This window comes from Rhinatrema bivittatum, chromosome 3, assembly GCF_901001135.1.
Source record: "Rhinatrema bivittatum chromosome 3, aRhiBiv1.1, whole genome shotgun sequence".
NCBI classification, from domain to species: domain Eukaryota; kingdom Metazoa; phylum Chordata; class Amphibia; order Gymnophiona; family Rhinatrematidae; genus Rhinatrema; species Rhinatrema bivittatum.
Window position 1 is genome coordinate 446,368,004 of NC_042617.1, and position 18,736 is coordinate 446,386,739.

General features: G+C 41.4%; 1 protein-coding gene across 7 annotated transcripts in view; it reads left to right on the forward strand.

The window, feature by feature from the left end:
• Positions 1–18,736, forward strand: part of ASAP2 (ArfGAP with SH3 domain, ankyrin repeat and PH domain 2) — a 413,895-nt gene that overhangs the window by 357,979 nt on the left and 37,180 nt on the right. For 5 of the 7 annotated variants that reach the window (XM_029595831.1, XM_029595830.1, XM_029595833.1 and 2 more), the window contains 2 exons: positions 12,178–12,345; positions 13,764–13,938. In XM_029595831.1, the coding sequence (XP_029451691.1) occupies positions 12,178–12,345; positions 13,764–13,938 (343 nt within the window). The remainder of the gene's footprint in view (positions 1–12,177; positions 12,346–13,763; positions 13,939–18,736) is intronic. The other 2 variants (XM_029595836.1, XM_029595835.1) reach the window with 1 other exon arrangement.

Consider the following 18,736-nt stretch of genomic DNA (forward strand, 5'->3'; position numbering starts at 1 on the left):
TGGAATAACCATTCCAGATGTAGTGACAATGCAAAATCAGAAAAACCTCCAAATGTTTTCATTTTTTTGCTGTGATATACTTTTCATAATTATATGTTGTGTTGAAGCAACATCTTTAAAAAAAAATGTTGTCAATGACAATTAGGAAGATGAAAAACTGAAACCAATGTCAGTGTCACATGGCACAGAAGGATTGTTAGCTTAATGAAAAATCTGCACAAAATTTTTCACAATGATTTTAAACTTGAAGGATGACTGCTCAGACCTAGCCAGTGTTTCACCATGAAGGCTGCATCAGAGAAACCTTTGAAAAGAAAATGCAATTAAAAATTGCCCAAAATATAATCACTCCCAAAATAAAGCCAACAAAATAGTATGTTACCTACACGGCATACAACTGACTCAATTGTAGCAAACACCTACAGGAAAACTCTAAAATATAGCAGCTAGCAACATGCGTGTTTTTATAAAAAAAAAAAAAAAAAAACCAACGAAAAGACATTGACACAAATTTGCTAACAATAGTCATTTGATCCTTTAATTTACCAATGATAGTCTCAGAAAATGTCCCCAATCAATGCATATATTTAAACCCTGTAGTTCTAAACTGGACAATTTAAAAATTCATCTTTGTTCCTGCTGGATCAAAATTTTGGCCAGATGCCACCACATGGACAGCTCAATACAAAATCAATTGCAAAAAAACATAGTTGTTCAAAATGATGTGCGATATCAAGGCAATGTGAAATAAGTGGAGCCTCTATGCATCTGTTCTTGAGGCAACTGAGATGCTCTGATATTCTGATTTGTAGGCTTCTAGTGGATTTCCCCACATAAATTTTTGAACATGGGCATAAGACCACATAGATCATAAAACTTGAAGCACATGTAGTGAAATGTCTCCAATTGTAATTTTTCTGGTTCAGTTACCTCACATGCTTGACAGTGTCCGCACCTGTAATGTCCTAAAAGGACACCCTTATCAGTCCTTTTATTCTCCTGTTGAAGAAATGCTGGACATAACCCCTTTAGAGTCTTTCCTCTGGCGTATGTGAATTATAAATTCTGTGGAAATTGCTGATGTATTTGCAACATACTTAAGTGTTTCCTAAGAATTTTGCCAATCTGTTGTGAGCCAGAATCATATCTTAATACACGAGTAAGGATTTCCTCTGTTGAACCTCCCCTCTGAGTAGAATCTTGATAACGATACTTCTGTGGATACTACAAAGTCCTTTTATATGCCTTGCATATTACAGTCATCGGGTAATACGCAAAACATATAAAAGGGCTTTGTTGTATCCATGGGAGTGTCTCTTACAGAGGAAACTTGTTTCATCTGAAACTTCCTATCAAGCAACCTGCAATGTCATGGGATTGTAATCTAGTTTTAACATAGCTAATAAAAGACCCCTTGAGCCTCTAATCTTTTGTATGTTAAAGGACCTGAAAGGTCATGTTTTTTTAAAGCAGTTAATTTACCCTGCAAAATTGATAAGCTCCAGGCCATGGTAACTTATTTAGCCTATAGTACATTTCATCAAAATAGGACAGTTCTACACATGTACCCTAAGGTGCTCATGGATTTCCATCCTAATCAGTCAATCGCCCTTCCAGAATTCTTCCCAAGGCCACCTGCCGTCAAAGGTGATCAGAGTCCTGCAGATGTTGGATTGTGAAAAAAAAGTTGTCTTCTATTTCGAGTGGACTAAACACGTTAAGTCACCCAGCTTTTGTTTCATTTTGCCCCAACAAGTCTTGGATCACAGATTGCATATCTTCACTTAAATGCAAGCCGGTCTGACTTGGTGTGACATATCATAGCCATAATGTCAAGGCCTTTGCTATGTAGATAGTTTATCTAAAGTTAATTTCCATAAAAGAGATATGCAAGGCTACAATGTGAAATCAGTCCACACTAACACGTCAACAAGTTTGGGTAGTCTATTTTTCAAAGTCCTTTTGAGGGTTAGAGCCCAACTCCCACCTCATCACCATTGGTCTCAGAGTTAAGTAAAAACGTTACTTAGTGTGTGTAGGAGTTCCCACACTCGCATGCTTCCTCATTAACCCTACAGTCTTTTGTCATGGGTCAGGTGGCTGGGCTGAGATTTTCCCCAGCAGGAGTAGGGCCAGAATCTGGGGCAAGGCCGGACTAGGTCTTCTGCCTATACCAGCCATTTCCCTCGCAGGTTGATCCTTTGGGTTCTGGTAACTGGCAGGACTTAGCTGGAACACAGAACTGTCTGGGAATTGAATGCAGGCAGAACTGGAGACAAGGCTGGTATTGAGAGCAGGTAGAAATATATTCAGGCAAGGCTGAGGATATGGACTGGAATCAAGTACAAGCTAGGCCATAAGACACGGGCAAGCAAGACTGAGATAACAGAAATGGATTGGACTGGACTGGACAGGGCAGGGCAAGAACTGAGCAGGACAGGAGTGGACAGGGACTAGATAAGGACAGGCAATAAGACAGCAACATTAAACAAGAAGGCCCAAACAGAGCCAAGGCTAGTTAGGCGAACCTAGAAGGGCCGCAAGGCAAGACGGGGAGGCCTAAGAGGCCACAGAGCAAGGCTGGAAGGCCGCAGAGCAAGGCAGGGAGTACTGGAAGACCGCAGAACAAGGCAGAGGCCTGGAAGGACAAAGAGCAAGGCAGGAGGCTGAGGTAGGCCACAGGGCAAGGCAGGGAAACAAGGCAGGGATGGCCAGGTTAAGGAGCCAAGGTGACTCGATGAAAAGGCAAGGAGGGAATGGACAGGCTGGGTTAATTAGGGCTGGAGATGTCGCCTCATGGCAATAGTGAGAAGGCAGCTAGAGTAGCTGAGAGGTAGGCTCACTGATAACCTTTGCTGGGGGGGGCGGGGGGCCTGCATAGCAAACAGATTCATGATATCTTTCTTCATCTGAACTACTGCACGGACATGTCCCAGTCTTTCAGTTTTTGGATTTTTGGCCTTGTTTTTTGGCCTTATCTGCCTTATTGCACCTATCTGTTTTTGCTGCTGCCTTGGCAGCCCCTCAAACAAAAATTTTCAGTTCTATAAAAAAAAAAAAGAAAATACCTTAGAACTGTGATCAGCAGTGTTAAGGCCTGAGTTTGTGGGCACTGTATCTTCATCAGAGATGCGCATTGTATCTGCTATCGCTACCTGGACCCGGATTACGATTTCTATAGCTATGGTCAGATATCCCCACGGATTCAGCAGTACCGTGCCTGGAAAATGGAGATCCTGAGTAAGTTCCAGTGAGTAAGATCCTGAAGCTTTGACACGAGGCTGATCTGTGGAGCCACTTCTTATCCAGGAATGAGGCATCATCAAACTTTCAGCACAAAATGTTGAAGTGGGATCCTTCTCCCCTCTCATTCTTGCAAACATTGGAAGAACTGCCCCTCTATGATGCCGGTTCCCAGATCCATTGGAGGACAGTGATGGAACATGGTGCAGAAGCCTGTGGTGCCAGTGGAGGTGCTGAGAAGAATGCCTAAGTGATAAGAGGTATCTCCTCTGGGGCCATCTCTCTTGGCACTGAAGAGAAAGTGCCATTGGCATAGGCTCAGCTGAAGCTGGCCCTTCATCAATGCCGAGACAGGAGTTTGACATTGGCAATGCTGGTAACATTGTCTTTTAAGGCATGGTGCCAAGACATCCATTTTACCTGGACCTGGCACTGAATAGAGTGCCATCTGTATCATTAAAATAGAGCTCATATTTCAGAGCTCTGTCAGTCCTCTTGGTGTGCCAAACCAAGGCACCTTCAATTTTTTCAGAGCAGAGTACTTTGGCATATAAGTCCAAGAGTCCTACTGCTGCTGTGGCTTAGAAGGAGATGTTATCAATGCAAGTTATGAAATATGATGCTGTTTATTGAGAAGTGTTGATGCAACTGACACAGATCATCTTAGAGCCAGCTAGTTCTGCAGCAGATCTAGCCGCCATGTTAAGTTCTTTCTCGGCTTTACTGGTAGGCCTTACTGAGGATGAGCGGATCTGGGTTTCTGAAGAGTATGTTTCTCTTCCAACTGTAGTGCAGAGGGTCCCTTAGTCAGTGGAACCCAGCTGTTGGAGCTGGTGAAGAATTTGTCTCCTTAAGCCCTGAAGACCAGAGAAGGAAGTTGGAACCTCTCCTGTTCAAGATGGAAGAATTTTTCCCACATAATGGGGCTACCCAAAGTTCCTCTAGAGAGATGTTTCTCCTCTGAGGCTTCCAACTTTGAGAGTAAGTCTCCATCCTGAACTGCTGGATTGACCTCTAGTTTAAAGTGTGTGTAGTTTATGCTTCCAACGCAACATATCGCAGAAACTGTGCTGGACCTCATTGGGAGCAGGTAAATTCAGACCTTGCCCCTGGCAACACAAGGCTGGATAACTTAGCCGGTTATAGTTTAAAATTGGCTGAGTTAACTCCTCAAAACACCCTCGGAATGCCTCTTCTTTTTTTTAAATCCAGCTAGATTTTAGCCTGATAATTACTTAATTGACTAAAATCTAGCCGTATAAGGGGCTGAATATGCCAAATTTTGCCATTCAGATTAAATAACTTTAAGTTTTCTGTCTAAATGGCTTTTGAATGTTGACCTCAAATTGTCTTACTTGGAAAGTGTAACCATAACTTCAGCTTTAAAAATAAGCAAATTGCAGGCTTTGTTTCCTACTCACTATAACTGCAGGTTTTTCACAACAAGGTGATTCTGTGTAGTTGTCCAAAATTCCTTCCAAAAATGGCACCTACTTTCCAAAGCAACCAAGCTAACTTTCTTTCCAAGTCTGCATGTGCACAAAGGAGAAAGGGCTCTTCACTCCCTGGACTGCAAAAGAACCCTGGCAAAACTACCTGACAAGGACTCAGCCTCACTGTGAAGCTTCTCATCTGTTCGTGCCCTTTCACCCAATAGATATGGGAGGGCAGATACCAAACAAACAGGCCGATACAGTAAGGAGCGGTAGGAAGAGCTGCGTTAGTGCCGGGCGCACCCGCGGTTGCCGCACGTACAGTCCGGCTCACCTACCGCTCGATACTGTATTTAAATAGCTTGCAAATGCAAGCTGCGTCCGTGAAGCGTTAGGCCCGCGCAACCCATTTTACTGTATAGAGCGCTATACAGTATCCTGGGTGCGCTGGCCTAACGCTTCACGGACACGCTGGTATCTGTCATTTCAAATGTCATTTCAAATGACATTGACGGGCACTCAAGCCAATGAAAGCACATGGACCGGCAGGCGTGACGTCACCCGCCTGTCCATGTGCTTCATTGGCTTGAGCGCCCAAATTGACGGATGCTCAAGCCAATGAAAGTACGCTTTGCTTTGCTCGCGCCGTTACGTCAGGCGCTTCGCTGGCTCTAGCCATTGGAGCCGAGAGCCCGAACCGCGCCGCGGAGTACCTGCTTGGAACATCATCGAGAGCCAGGAGAACCGGGACCTGCACGGGGGACCAATGGAAGCCGCTTTCGCCGCCGGCTGCCCCCTCTGGAGGACGGCAGAGAAGGCTGAAAGGGCTGAAAAAGCAACAAAAGGTAAGTTGGTACATGTCGAGTCGCTTCGGGAGGAGGGGATTTTAGGTTTCCTTTTGGGGGAAAGTTTGCCATCTACCCTTACCCCTGCCTCTAACGCAGGGGTAGGGGTAAGCGGTAAATTAGCAGGTTAAACGCACAGCAAAACTGCAGGTTAAAAAAGTGATAGTCAGGGCGCGCGTTACTGTATGGGAGGGAATAGCTAATTCGATCGTTTACATCTAATATACATGCCACGGGCGGAAGGGGTTACCCGGTGATTTAAAGAGGCGGTAAGAATGGGTTAAAGGGGATAGTGTATCGCGGGTTGGACTAACGCGGCCAAAAGGTGAGTAGAATGCGAGTTAGAAGCAGGGTAACCGCGGCCACACTTTACTGTATTGACCTGAAACTCTGTATATTTATTTATTTATTTATTAAGTTTTCTATACCGACATTAAAGTACACATCATATCGGTTTACATAATAACAAAAGATGGAAATTACAAATAACAGGGGAGGGGGAACGGGACAACTAATAGGGTCCGGGAGTAACGGGGACCTGAACAAGATAGCAGAGAGGAGAATAACAGGGTTAACAGGTTACAGTAAAATAGGTTACAGTTAACTTGAAGATTATAGTATAATTGGGTAGTGAACTGTATAGTGCACTGTTGTGAGCTGGTTGGCTTATAGATTGCAGACTTTGTCAAGGTTCATAAAGTGAGAGCCATGGTGATTTTTGTGGCTCATCCCAGGGCCACTTCCATTAAAAAAAATATATTGTCTACTTTCTAGACAACATTTCCTGAAGAAACAGTAACTTTGAACAAGCAGTTCTGTGCAGCCTGTTCACCCAGTAGTCCACTCTTCACCTGATGGGCCCAGATTAGTTGTTTATTAGTTGTTCCTCAAGGCAACTCTCAGCTTGGAATTCCCCATATGTTAAGGGTGATTTCACACCTGCTTGTTGACAGAGAAAGCAAGTTTGCATACATGTAAACAGGGTTCTCTATAGACAGCAGGATGAATCAGCCATAATAAAAAGAAACATAGAAACATGCTGGCAGAAAAAGGCCATAAGTCCCATCTGGTCTGCCCATCCGTCCAATTTAGCTAGCCCTTACAATTCCCATCACTCCCTCAGAGATCTCCCCCTGTATTTATCCCATGTTTCATTAATTCATATACCGTTTTTGCCTCCACCTGGAGGCCATTCCTTGCATACACTACCCTCTCTTTTAAGAAATATTTACTGAGTCTACCCCCTTTCACCCCATCCCATGACCTCTTAATCTACAGCCTCCGTTCCTTTGGAAGAGGCTAGCCTCCTGTGTATGGAAACCTTTGAGATATTTAAATGTCTTTATCATATCTCCACTATCTTGACTTTCCTGTAGGGTATACATGTTTAGATCTTCTATCCCCATATGCTTTAGAGCAAAAAACACTGATCATTTTAGTAGCCACCCTCTGAATGAACCCGTTTATATCCTTTGAAGGTGTGATCTCCAGAATTGTACACAATATTCCAAATGAAGTCTCACCAGGGACCTCTACAGGAGCAATATCACCTCCCTTTTTCTGCTGACCATTCTTCTCCCTATGCATCTTTCTGGCTTTTGCCATCGCTTTACCACCTGTTTGGTATCTCATCAGATACAGTCACCCCTAGATCCCGTTCTTCTTTGGTACTTAGAAGAATTTTGACTCCAATACTGTGTCTCTTTCTTGGGATTTTGCATCCTAAATGCATTACTATGCATTTTTTAGCATTAAATCTTAGCTGCTAGTCACTAGATCCTTCCTTGAGCTTCGCTAAATCCCTCCTCATGTTTTCCACCCCTTGCTGGCTATCTTCCCTGTTGCAGATTTTGGTATTATGGATATAAAGACAAACCTTTCCCATCAATCCTTCCAGTATGTCACTTTCAAAAATGGAAAAAAAAAACGGTCCCGGGACTGATCATTGAGGCACACTACTACTAACGCCCCCTTCTCAGAGTAAACTCCACTACCTTTTGTTGCCTTCCACTTAGCCAGTTTCTAACCCAGTCAGTCATTCCAGATACCATACTAAGGGCGCTCAGTTTATAAGTCTTCTGTATGGAACCATGTCAAAGGCTAGCTACACCACATCTACCGCTTTCCCTTGATCTAATTCTCCTGTCATCCAATCAAATTGATCAGATTCGTCTGACAAGATTTACTTCTAGTGTAACCATGCTGCCTCAGATTATGCAATCTATTGGATTCCAGAAACTGTACTATCCTTTATTTTAGTAGTGATTCCATTAATTTGCTCATCACAGAAGTCAGACAAACCGGCCTATAGTTGCCAGCCTCTTCCTTACTTCCACTTTTGGGAATAGGAGCCACATCTGCCCCTTCCCAGTCCTCCGGAATTACTCCCAACTATAAAGAAGTACTGAAAAAGTCAGCCAGTGTAGCTGCCAGGATTTCTCTAAGTTCCCGCAAATCTCTTGAATGTATCTTATTTGGCCTCATCACCTTAGCTACATTAAGTTTAGTTAGCTCCTCACAAACACACTGTTCTGAAAATCAATGAGTTTTACCTCTCTTCTAAACTTTTGTGTTTGTTTTTATGTGGTCCTGCTCCAGGCCCTTGCCCAGTGAACACCGAACAGAAATATTTAATCAGTTTTGTTTTTTCCTCATCAGCCTCTACATATTCCTCCCCTTCACCTCTGAGTCTCACAAAGCCACTTTTGCACTTCTTTGTCACTAACATATCTAAAATTGCCCTGTTCCCCTGTTTTACCATATTTGCTATTTTTGAATTTTTGCATTCCTGACTACTTTCCCAGCTTTTTGTAGCTTTCTTAGCTTTAGTCTTTCACTTTCTATGATCTCTTGTTTATGAATGCTAATCTTTTCTCCCCTACCTTTTCAGCTACTTCTTTAAAAAACCATAGCAGCCTCTTTTTTCTCTCTATCCTTTATTTACTTTCTGAACAAAATGATTAGTTGCCCTTATAATATATCCTTTTAGTTTAGCCTACTGCTCTTCTACTTGTTCTAGATTTTCCCAACCAGCTAATGACTCCTTGAGGTAGTCCCCCATTTTAACAAAATTAGTTTTCCTGAAGTCTAAGACCCTTGCCTTTTAATTAACCTTCACCTCTTTTGTTGTAATACTGAACCACACCATCTGGAGATCACTGGATCCCTGATGATCATCAACTACAACATCAGAGATACTGCCCAATTAGTAATTACCAGATCTAGTATTGTGCCCCCCCCCCTTCCACCCAAATGTGGGCTCCGTTACCAGTTGACAAAACAATTCTTCTTGTGGAGTATCTAGGATCTCCTTGCATCTAGAAGACACTGCAGCTGGAATGACCCATTCAACATCCAGCAGATTAAAATCCACTAATAGCACCTTACTTTTCATAGCAATTTTATGAATATCTTCCATTAAATCTCTATCCATCTTCTCTGTCTGTGATGGAGGTCTGTATATTACATTAATATTAGATGTTCCATTTCTTCTTTCCAAATTATCCTACAGTGCTGCCTCCTTACCTCATAAGTTGTGCAATTCTGTTGCTTTAATATTTTTTATATATAATGCCATGCCTTCTTTCCTTTCTGAATAGATTGTTACCCAGTATAACTAGATCCCAGTCATGGTTTTCTGTGTAACAAATCGCCACTACTTCTAAATCAGCTTCTTCAATGACTGCCTCTAGATTTGGGACTATTTCCCATGCTATAAGCATTAGTGTACATAGCTTGCAAGATATTGCCCTTTTTTTTTCCCATTTCTATAAAAGTATTTAATGTTTTACTTACTTTATGGTTTTGATCACCTATCCTCAATTATTCTACTTTAAAGCCTACCTCAGTAGGTTTGCCAGTTTGTGTTGGAAGACGCTGCACTCCTTTTTTGACAAGTGGACCCCATCTGTACTCTGCAGAACTTGAAACATCTCATGGTCCAGGAAGCCAAAACATTCTCGACACCATCTGCGTAGTCATTCATTTATCTCCAGAATGTGAGCTTCCCTGCCTGGACCTTTATCCTTGACTGGGAGGATGGAGGAGAATACTACCTGTGCTTCTATTTCCTTTACCCTCTCTCCCAGAGCCATGAAGATACCTTTGATATGATCTGTATGGAACCTGGCAGTATCATTTGTGCTAACATGAATGAGCAGCATCGGATAGTAGTCAGAATTGAGGATTTTTGACAATCTCATCATAACATCTTGGATTTTGGCACCCGGCAGACAGCACACTTCCCTGGGACAACATGTCTGGTCAGCAGATGGATGCCGCTGTTCCTCTCAAAAGTGATTCAACAACCACCACTACCCACCGTCTCCTAGGTACAGTGGCTGTTTACACCACAGCTTTTGGTGGTCTGCATGTTTTGGGTCTTCCTCATCCTGAGATGGTTTCTCCTCCTCCGCTTCTAGGGCTGCATACTGGTTCATCAGCTTGAGGAAAATCAGGGTCGGTGGTTGTAATAATCTGGGTCTAGCTATTATCTTGTCCAGTTTCACCTCTACTTGTGTTCCCATCTTTGACAGCTCGATAAGCATTTAATCAATGTGGTCCTCATTCTCCTGGATGCTTCTCAGTCTTACCACGTCCTCTCCGAGTTCCACCACCTGTTTTCTGTTGGAGTCGATCTGTTGACTTCTTTCACACTGAATTGGTTCTTCCTTGTGGATCAGGAGTCTGGATAGCAGTGGTGGTGACAGCTTTATCAATATGATGTTTCCTAACTATCCTTCAGCTGTTGGGAGCGTCTAGTACCTGTTGAAAGAAAATGGTAGATGTTGGGGAAAAAAAATCTCCTCTCTATGTTTACTTTGTTCCCCTTGGCACTTAGCACCAACACTATGTACCCTATTTCTGTTACAGCCTCTAGTTATCTGATTCAGGCAGGGCTCGACTCAAATGAAGCCTCTCATTAAGCATCTGCAGTACCATGTGACATGATTTTGGTTCTTGCTCAGCTAATGAATTCCCCCCACTTTGAGAGCATCTAGACTCATAATAACATAGTAAATGGGAGATTAAGACAAAACCATCCTGTCTGCTCAGCAAGTTTTTAGGGGTAGTAGGTGCCACTCTGTACAGCTTTCTGTTAAAGGTAGTAACTGTTCCGTACAGATTTTCCCCAAGCCTTCTGTTAAGTGTCATAACTGCCACTAAATGCAAGTTATCCTCAAGCCTTTGAGGTCAAGTATGTGAGTTGGAAGACTGAATTTTTTGACAGTAGTCACTTGAGGCCACAGAATTGGTGAGCTTTAGTGACTTATCCACCTTATACCAGATTTCATTATTATAAGGATTGTGCTCCAAATGTATCCAAAATTCCTTCCTAAGGTGATGTCAAATTTCTATCCTACTCAGGATCTCAAAAGTTGTCCCCAAGCCATATTCCCTGGATTTGAAAAGATTTGTTGCAGTAAACTAAAGCCCACAAACAGTCCACTCATTTTTTTGTTTCGCTTCATCCCAGTAGGTATGGCAGTACAGTGACAAAGCACACTATTGCCAGCTGAATAGCAGATTGCAACTTTTTCTGTGATACCTAGCATGTCTGACTTTAGAGGACCATGTCAAAGCCCTGTGCTGATACTGATCACCCATCTAAGGTTTTTCTCCACTTGAAAGATTTGCAAGGCTGTGACAGTTTCCACACATTAACATCTTACTGCTGTCTAGACATGACCTCCTAGCAAAATAATAGTTTTGGACTCTGATCTCAAATGTTTCTTTGAGGAGTAGAACCCAACTCCATCCCTCCTATGGCTCGCATTTATAATTTCAAGTTGTCTTCTCTAGTAAAACAAAAAAACTCAACAAAAATATTTTCCCACCTGTTGGCAGTTCTTAATGTTGTTCCCCTTTCTTGTTTAGGGAAATCCATATGTCTTGGTGAGTTTGCTTATCTGTAACAGATGTTCTCTAAAAATGGCAGTTCACCAGTCATACAAACTCACCCATCTCCTTTTACTCAGTCAAAGCTGAATAATAGAACTGAGGGGAGCTGTGGGGGCCACTGAAGCATGAGAATTATCATACCTAATTCTGTTGCCTTTCCAGAGAGCACTGGAAAATCCTGTTCATTCAGTGCTGAATGTGGTCATGTGACCCACTTGTGTGACTGCTGAACTGCTGTCTTCAGGAAACACCTGTTATAGGTAAGAAACTTTGCTTTAAAGGAGGAGCATCAGCTTATCCAAGGACTCTTTACATAAAATTCATAGGTCTCTTTGGTCACAATGCAGAAGGGACCTACCTATGTGATCTGAAATGCGTAGGCATTTGTGGATTATACTTATTTTGGTCCAATTAAAGTTATTACAACCTTCTTTTTTCCTAGGAAGAATAGAATTAGAACTTTGTAGGACAGAATGTAAACTAATTACTGTGGATCTTTTTGATGAGTGTTGCACTATTTATACATATCTTGATGTAGAATAGAATAATGCTGTTGAAAGAAAAAAAAAGAATACTTTCCTTCAGTCTTTCCCTACTTACCCCTGTTGTGAAGTTTGTTGGAAATATTTCATGGAATTGTTGTTTGATGCCCCAAAGAAGAGAATTTGCACTCTGGGGGGGAGGGGGTTCAGCATCCATTGTATAGTATTTTGTATAAAACTATCATGTGAAGAGCATTTATTTATTTTTCATAGTTCAACCTTCCCTTCTTGGCAGTGGTGTTCAAACCACATCTTCAGCAAATGCCATATGGAAAACAAATTCAGTAGGACTGGAACTCATAGGCAGACAGAGGTCTTCATCAGATCCCCCTTTAATTCATCCTCCTGTACCACCACTGCGTATTACATCTGCTGCAGCAAGTATGTTGTATTCTATGTAGTTGTCTTTGTGTATACCGCTGTTACATTAGAACCTTTACTGTTTTGTGTAACAAAGGTTTCTTTTGCTTTGTTGAGGGTTGATGTGGGATTGAGTGGCATTGTTTTGGATTGTAGCGGAAAGTGAAAAGCATTCAGATATGGATTATTCCACTGTTCAATTGTCCCCCAACTGAAATGAACACAAAGTTGTATGACCTCCTCCTAAGCAGGATATTAAACATTCTGTTTGGTGATTTTTTTTTATGGGTTTCCTTATTCCTTGTGCAGTACTCTGCGATTTAAACTATCTTTTCTCATAACAGACATTCTATGCAAGCACAAAACATGAAAGTAATTTTCTTTAACAAACTGAAATCTGGAAGGTGATTCCCAGGCTCTTTTCCCTTCTCTGAGCTTTTAAAGGAAAATGTGGACACTGCTGACAAAGACTCACCAAAGCTATAGCCTTCTGCCTATTTTGTATTTGAACTTTGGAAAATGTGTTTCTCTTGTAGACCTAGGTATAAGATAGTATAACAAAAAAAAAAAAATCTGGGTGTTCTATTAAGAAATTGTAGTACCACTTGCAAGAACTATACTTAAAAAAACACAAAACCATATTTAGCTAAAATGATTTTGTTTCCACATTATTATGTGATAGTGCCATAAGCAGCAGGTATTTTCATGAAATAATTGTCTAGGTGAATAGACTTCCAGAAATATAGCCAAGGATCTAATGAATTAACAAGAGAATTTATCTCCTAGTGCCCATGACAATGGTCATTGTCTCTATTAGAAAATGGAAATAAAACAGCAGTGTCTACTGGTGTCCTTGTGCTGACTTGTGAGGAAGTTGCAGCCAGGGGACTGCCATAATTGCGGATGGGTTAGACAGGAGAGGGATTAATAAGAGGGAAAAATATCTGAGTAGCTGGAAATGGAGGCCCTTTACATCCCAGTCTCAAACTTTACCAATAATAGCAGCAAGCGGAATTGGGGGAGAATCTAAATGGCTTTGAAAGACCAAGTATAAAAGACCATAATGTTTCCTCCTTTTTTTTTTTTTTTGTTTGGTAAAAGAAAAAACTCAGCATGGTTATTAATGAGCTAAAACTAAAATTCCATTTGCTAATTTACTTTTATATAGAGAAAACATTTTCTAATATAACAGTAGACTATTGTTTTCTAACTTTGCTTTCAGACATATTAGCAAAAGAGTATTTAATTTATGAAACTTATTTAGTACACCATTTTAAGTTGCCTATTCTTTTAGAGCATATCTAAAATCAGGAAATTTGTTTCCTAGATTGTTTGAGTATTTTGTGAGGCTATCTCACAATCAGTAGAATGGTGTAATTTTTCAATTCTCTCATTTTTTTTTTATCTATATATATATATATATCTTTTTTTTTTTTTAGATCCTCTTCTGCCAGTACCACCACCTCCAGTATCGAAGACAGCCAGTGTTATAGAAGCATTGAACCAACAGCCAAAGCAATCATCTCCTCCTCCTGTTCCACAGACCAAACCTGTACCACCCCCACTACCACCACAACCCCCGAGTCGCATTTCACAGAAAAAGCCTATGCTTGGGTAATTTCTAATAGTTTTGCCTTTGTATCATTTTCTTCTTTAAAGTTTTGTAATATGCTTAAACACAGATGTTTTTTCCACAATTTACATTGGCAGCAGATCCTTAAGGACTATATGGTTGTAATAACATAGATAGGAAGGTTTCTTCTATTGTGAATTTATTTTGTGCAGAACTATGTCCTAGATGACAATCAGATTTGAATTTTTTTTTAATAAGTATTGCAAGTTTGTATAGAATACTGGCAACTGAAAATTGTAATCATTTATAAAATTCTTCTAAAAAGAAAACATGCCATTCATTGGAGCCGATGGCACAGTTGGCAGTCGAAGAAGCATTCAGAGTCTGCCCCAGCACACTGAATGCATTCCACCCATCGAGCTCCAGTGCCACTATGGCCTTATCTTCTTTAAGTGCCTGTTTTTATCCCTCAATCATCTAATGGTCCAACTGGCTCCTTCACAGGCTTCCTGCTTTGGATATACGTGAAAATGTATTTGGGAGTTTTGGCCTGTACAGCAAACTTCTTTTTAAATCTTTTTGCCTGCCTTGTGATGATTTGCCTCTAACTTGAAAATGCTTATGCTTTTTCCTATTTTCCTCAGTTGTATCCTCGTTCCATTTTTTGAAAGTCATCCGTTTGCATTCATAACCATTTTCACCTCACTTTTTAACAATCTGGCAGTCATTTGGCCTTCTTACTGCCCTTTATAATGTGTGTAATACATCTGTTCTGGGCTTCAAAGATGGTGTTGCTAAACAATGTCCACTTCTGATGTAAACTCATAATCATTTCAACTGCAGCTTTTAATAGGTTTCTGTTTTCTCCATTTTCTCATAGTCTCCCTTTTGAAAGTTAAATGCTAGAGCAACATTTTACTTTAATGTCTTCCATCCAGATAAGTCAAATTTGATCACATTTTGATCACTATTGCCAGGTGGCTTCACTACTGTTACATCTTGCACTAAATCCTGCGTTCCACTAAGGAATAGGTCTAAAATAGATCTTTTTCTCATTGGTTCCTAGACCAGCTGGCCCATGAAGCAGTCATTTATTTCATCTAGAAACTTTACCTCCCTAGCATGTCGTGCTGTGACATTTACCCATTCAGTATTGGGTAATTGAAATCTCCAATTACATTACTATATTGCCAAATTTGTCAGCTTCCCTAATTTGTCAGCATTTCATCATCGATCTGTTCATTTTAGCTAGGTGGATGGTAGTGTACCCCCATGGCTATACTCTTCCCCATCACACATGGAATTTCTATCCATAAAATTTCCATAGTGCATTTAGTCGCCTGCAGATCTTTATCCTGTTTGATTCTAATGCCATCCTGAGCATGTAACCCCACCCTCCCCACTAATTTGATCCACCCTGTTATTGCGATATAATTTGTACGCTGGTATTGCACTGTCCCATTGGTTATTCTTTCCACTAGGTCTCAGAGATTCCATTTAATTCATCCAATAAGAGCTATACATTCTTACTATCCCATCTTACTGTTTTTAGACTTCTGGCATTTACATACAGATATTTCAAGGGACCTTTTTGTTTGTTTGTTTTTATAACCTTCCTAGCAGTTGATAGGGATGATTTGGAATCTTTTAACTCTGTCCGCTTTTAAAGGCACCTGGACTACTTTTGTCTTTATTGGAACTTCCCTATTGGGATGCTCTAACTTTCCACTTTTGTTTGTATTCTTCAGAGATACCTCCCTCCAAACTATGTGCGGCTGAGTGATATCAGTTTTCCCCCATGATATGGTTTAAAGCTGCTGTCTCTTTTTTAAATATTAGCACCAGCAGCCTGGTTCCACCCTGGTTAAGATGGAGCCTCTCCTTTTAGAATAGGATCACCTTTCTCCAGAATGTTGCCCAATTCCTAACAAATCTAAAGCCCTTTTCTCTGCACCATCATCTCATCCAGGCATTGAAACTCTGGAGCTCTGCCAGTCTCTGAGGTCCTGTGCGTAGAGTGGGTATATTTCTTAGAATGCTAGCCTGGAGGTTCTGGATTTCAACTTTTTACCTAAAATCCTAAATTTGCTGGCAGAATTTCCTTCCCACCCCTTCCTATATTATTGGTACTGATATGTACCACGACAGTGAGCTCCTCCTTAGCACTTTCTAAAATCCTATCTAGGCGATGCATGAGATCTACCACCTTCGCACCAGACAGGCAATTTACCAAGTGATCCTCAATTCCACCAGCCACCCAGCTATCTACATTCCTAATGATCAAATCACCAACTACAGTGGCCATCCTAATCCTTCCCTTCTAGGCACATGCCCTTGGAGATTCCTCAATGCAAGAGAATGATGCACCATCTGGAGAGCAGGTCCTAGCTACAGGATCAGTTCCTGCTACATCAAGGTGACGCTTTCCTTCCAAGAGACCTTGCATCTTCAAGGCAGTCCAGGGGCTACCAAACTGAAGTTGGGATTTTACTACTGTCTCCCTGAAGGTCTCCTCTATATACCTCTCTGTCTATCTCAGCTCCTCCAGGTCTGCTACTGTAGCCTCCAGGGATTGGATTTGTTCTCGGAAAGCCAGAAGGGCATTGCATCCAGCACACACCTACAACTTCTCACTAACTGGTAGATAATTATAAATGTGGCACTCTCACTGCTGGGCTGCTGTCTGCATCTTACATTATTGTTTAGTTAGCTAATTAAGGTTGCTAAGGGAGTATGGATGCTTAATTTAATATATCATCCTTTAAATTTATTTGATATATTTTGTTAGTTTGCAGTGACTTGCAAGAGCACAACAGTTAATCTATTAATAAGGACTTGGTTCATCCTTTGTTTTATCTAAATCCCTGATTGCTTCTTGTTCTGACAAATGTCCCTATTGTTGAAATAACAATCTATATATAAATCAATGTGCTTGGGGTGGATGAGAGTTAAGATGGGCTGGAGGGGAAAAAAAAGACACTCTGTTAACCTCGATTTCTTTTTTTAAATCAAACACACTGAAAATAAACCTAGCTTTCTTTCGTCAGTCATAAACACACTGAAAGTTTACTTAGCTTTCTATTATTTTAATGATGCACAAACATCAAACCTTTTCCTTTGGAAAGAAATCAGTAAAACCTAGGGGTCACAAAATCAAATTCCAGGGAGGACAACTCAGAACCAACATCAAGAAATATTTCTTCATGGAGAGGGTGGTGTACGCCAGGAATGCCATTCCGGAGGAGGTGGTGAAGATGAAAACAGTGAAAGAATTCAAAGGGGCATGGGATAAACACTGTGGATCCCTAAATGCCAGAGGATGGAAATGAAGAAAAGGGTGCTCGAGGGTAACTTGTTGGTGTGGCAGTTGCTACCCTTAACCAATAAACTTAGATACTTATGATGCATCTCCAACATTGCTGTGTGCTTCAAAAGCAGAGGGAAAAGGGGAATTGGATTCAGACTGCAAAAACAAATGCCCTGAATTTTATTTCCTTAATGTCCAAACTAGTCCAGACTGATGGGTTTTTCTCCTCTACCAGCAGGTGGAGACAGAGAATCAAAGCTTCGCTATATACTACTATACTTAAGGTAGTGTATAGTGAAACTTTGGTGTTCAGTCAATTCATTCATATCCTATTACTGCTTAGAAACAGACTCTCAATGTATTAGTAGGTTTTTGCAGGGTGTTCTTAAAAGATCTATTTGAGGGTTAGAGCCCAACTCCATCCATCCTGGTCCTATTCAAGGAAAAATTAAGTCCTGGATTTTTGACCAAGTGGGATAAGTCTGTGATCAAGTTTTGGCTAGATAGCTTGAGAACTCTGAGTGACAGGGGAAGCTCAAGGCAATCTGCTGCCTGAGGCAAGGAATGAGATGGCGCCCCCCTTTGCCCCCCTCCCCCCCCCCCAATAGGCTCCCTCTCTCTGGCACCCACACTCAAGCACCCTCACACACATGCTTTCTCCCTCCCCAAGCACTCTCAAACATGCTTTCTCCCCCCCCCCCCAAGCACCCTCACACATGCTTTCTCCCCCCCCCAAGCACCCTCACACATGCTGTCTCTCACATCCCCCCCCCCCAGGCTCGCAGTCTCTCACACACACATAAACATACATGCACACACATCCCTCTACACACACTCACTCTCACTGGGGCCTTCATCTTTGCCTTGAGCGGGATGAGCTACACTCACAGCATGCCGGGGGCCTTCATTTTCACCGCTAGCGGGACATGCTCCACTCACGGCACACTGGGGGGTCTTCATCTTTGCCATGAATGGGACGTGCTCTGTTCAAGGCACACCGGGGGTCTCCTCCATCTTTGCCATTTTCTACATGGAAATAAAGGTTAACAAAATAAAATCATACTAAGGTGATATCTTTTTGTTAGGCTAACTTACTACATTTCTTGACTGGCTTTCAGGAGTAATGCATCCTTTATCAGGTCTAAACTAAGAAGTATATTTACTAAGCCATGAAAAACAGTGTTTATCATATGAAATATTCTTTTCGTGGTGATATCGCTCAATATTTTCACTATCGTGTGATATTTTCCCAAAACAAAACCCTTCCCCATATTTAAATGAGCTGCTTTACATGCATAAAATTTGAAAATGCATACAAAGCAGCTCATACATACCTAATTAATGCAAATAAAATGATAATGCCTGCCTCAAATAACACAAGCTATGTTATTCTGTGAAAAGTTAGCTACAACCCTATCATGTGATGGGGCAAAGGGCCATTTTGGAAAATGGCAGCAAGCAGCCTGGAGCCTAGGGGGTGCTCTGAGCCCCATTAAATTACCAGGGACATATTAGGTATGGTGGGGTCCGGA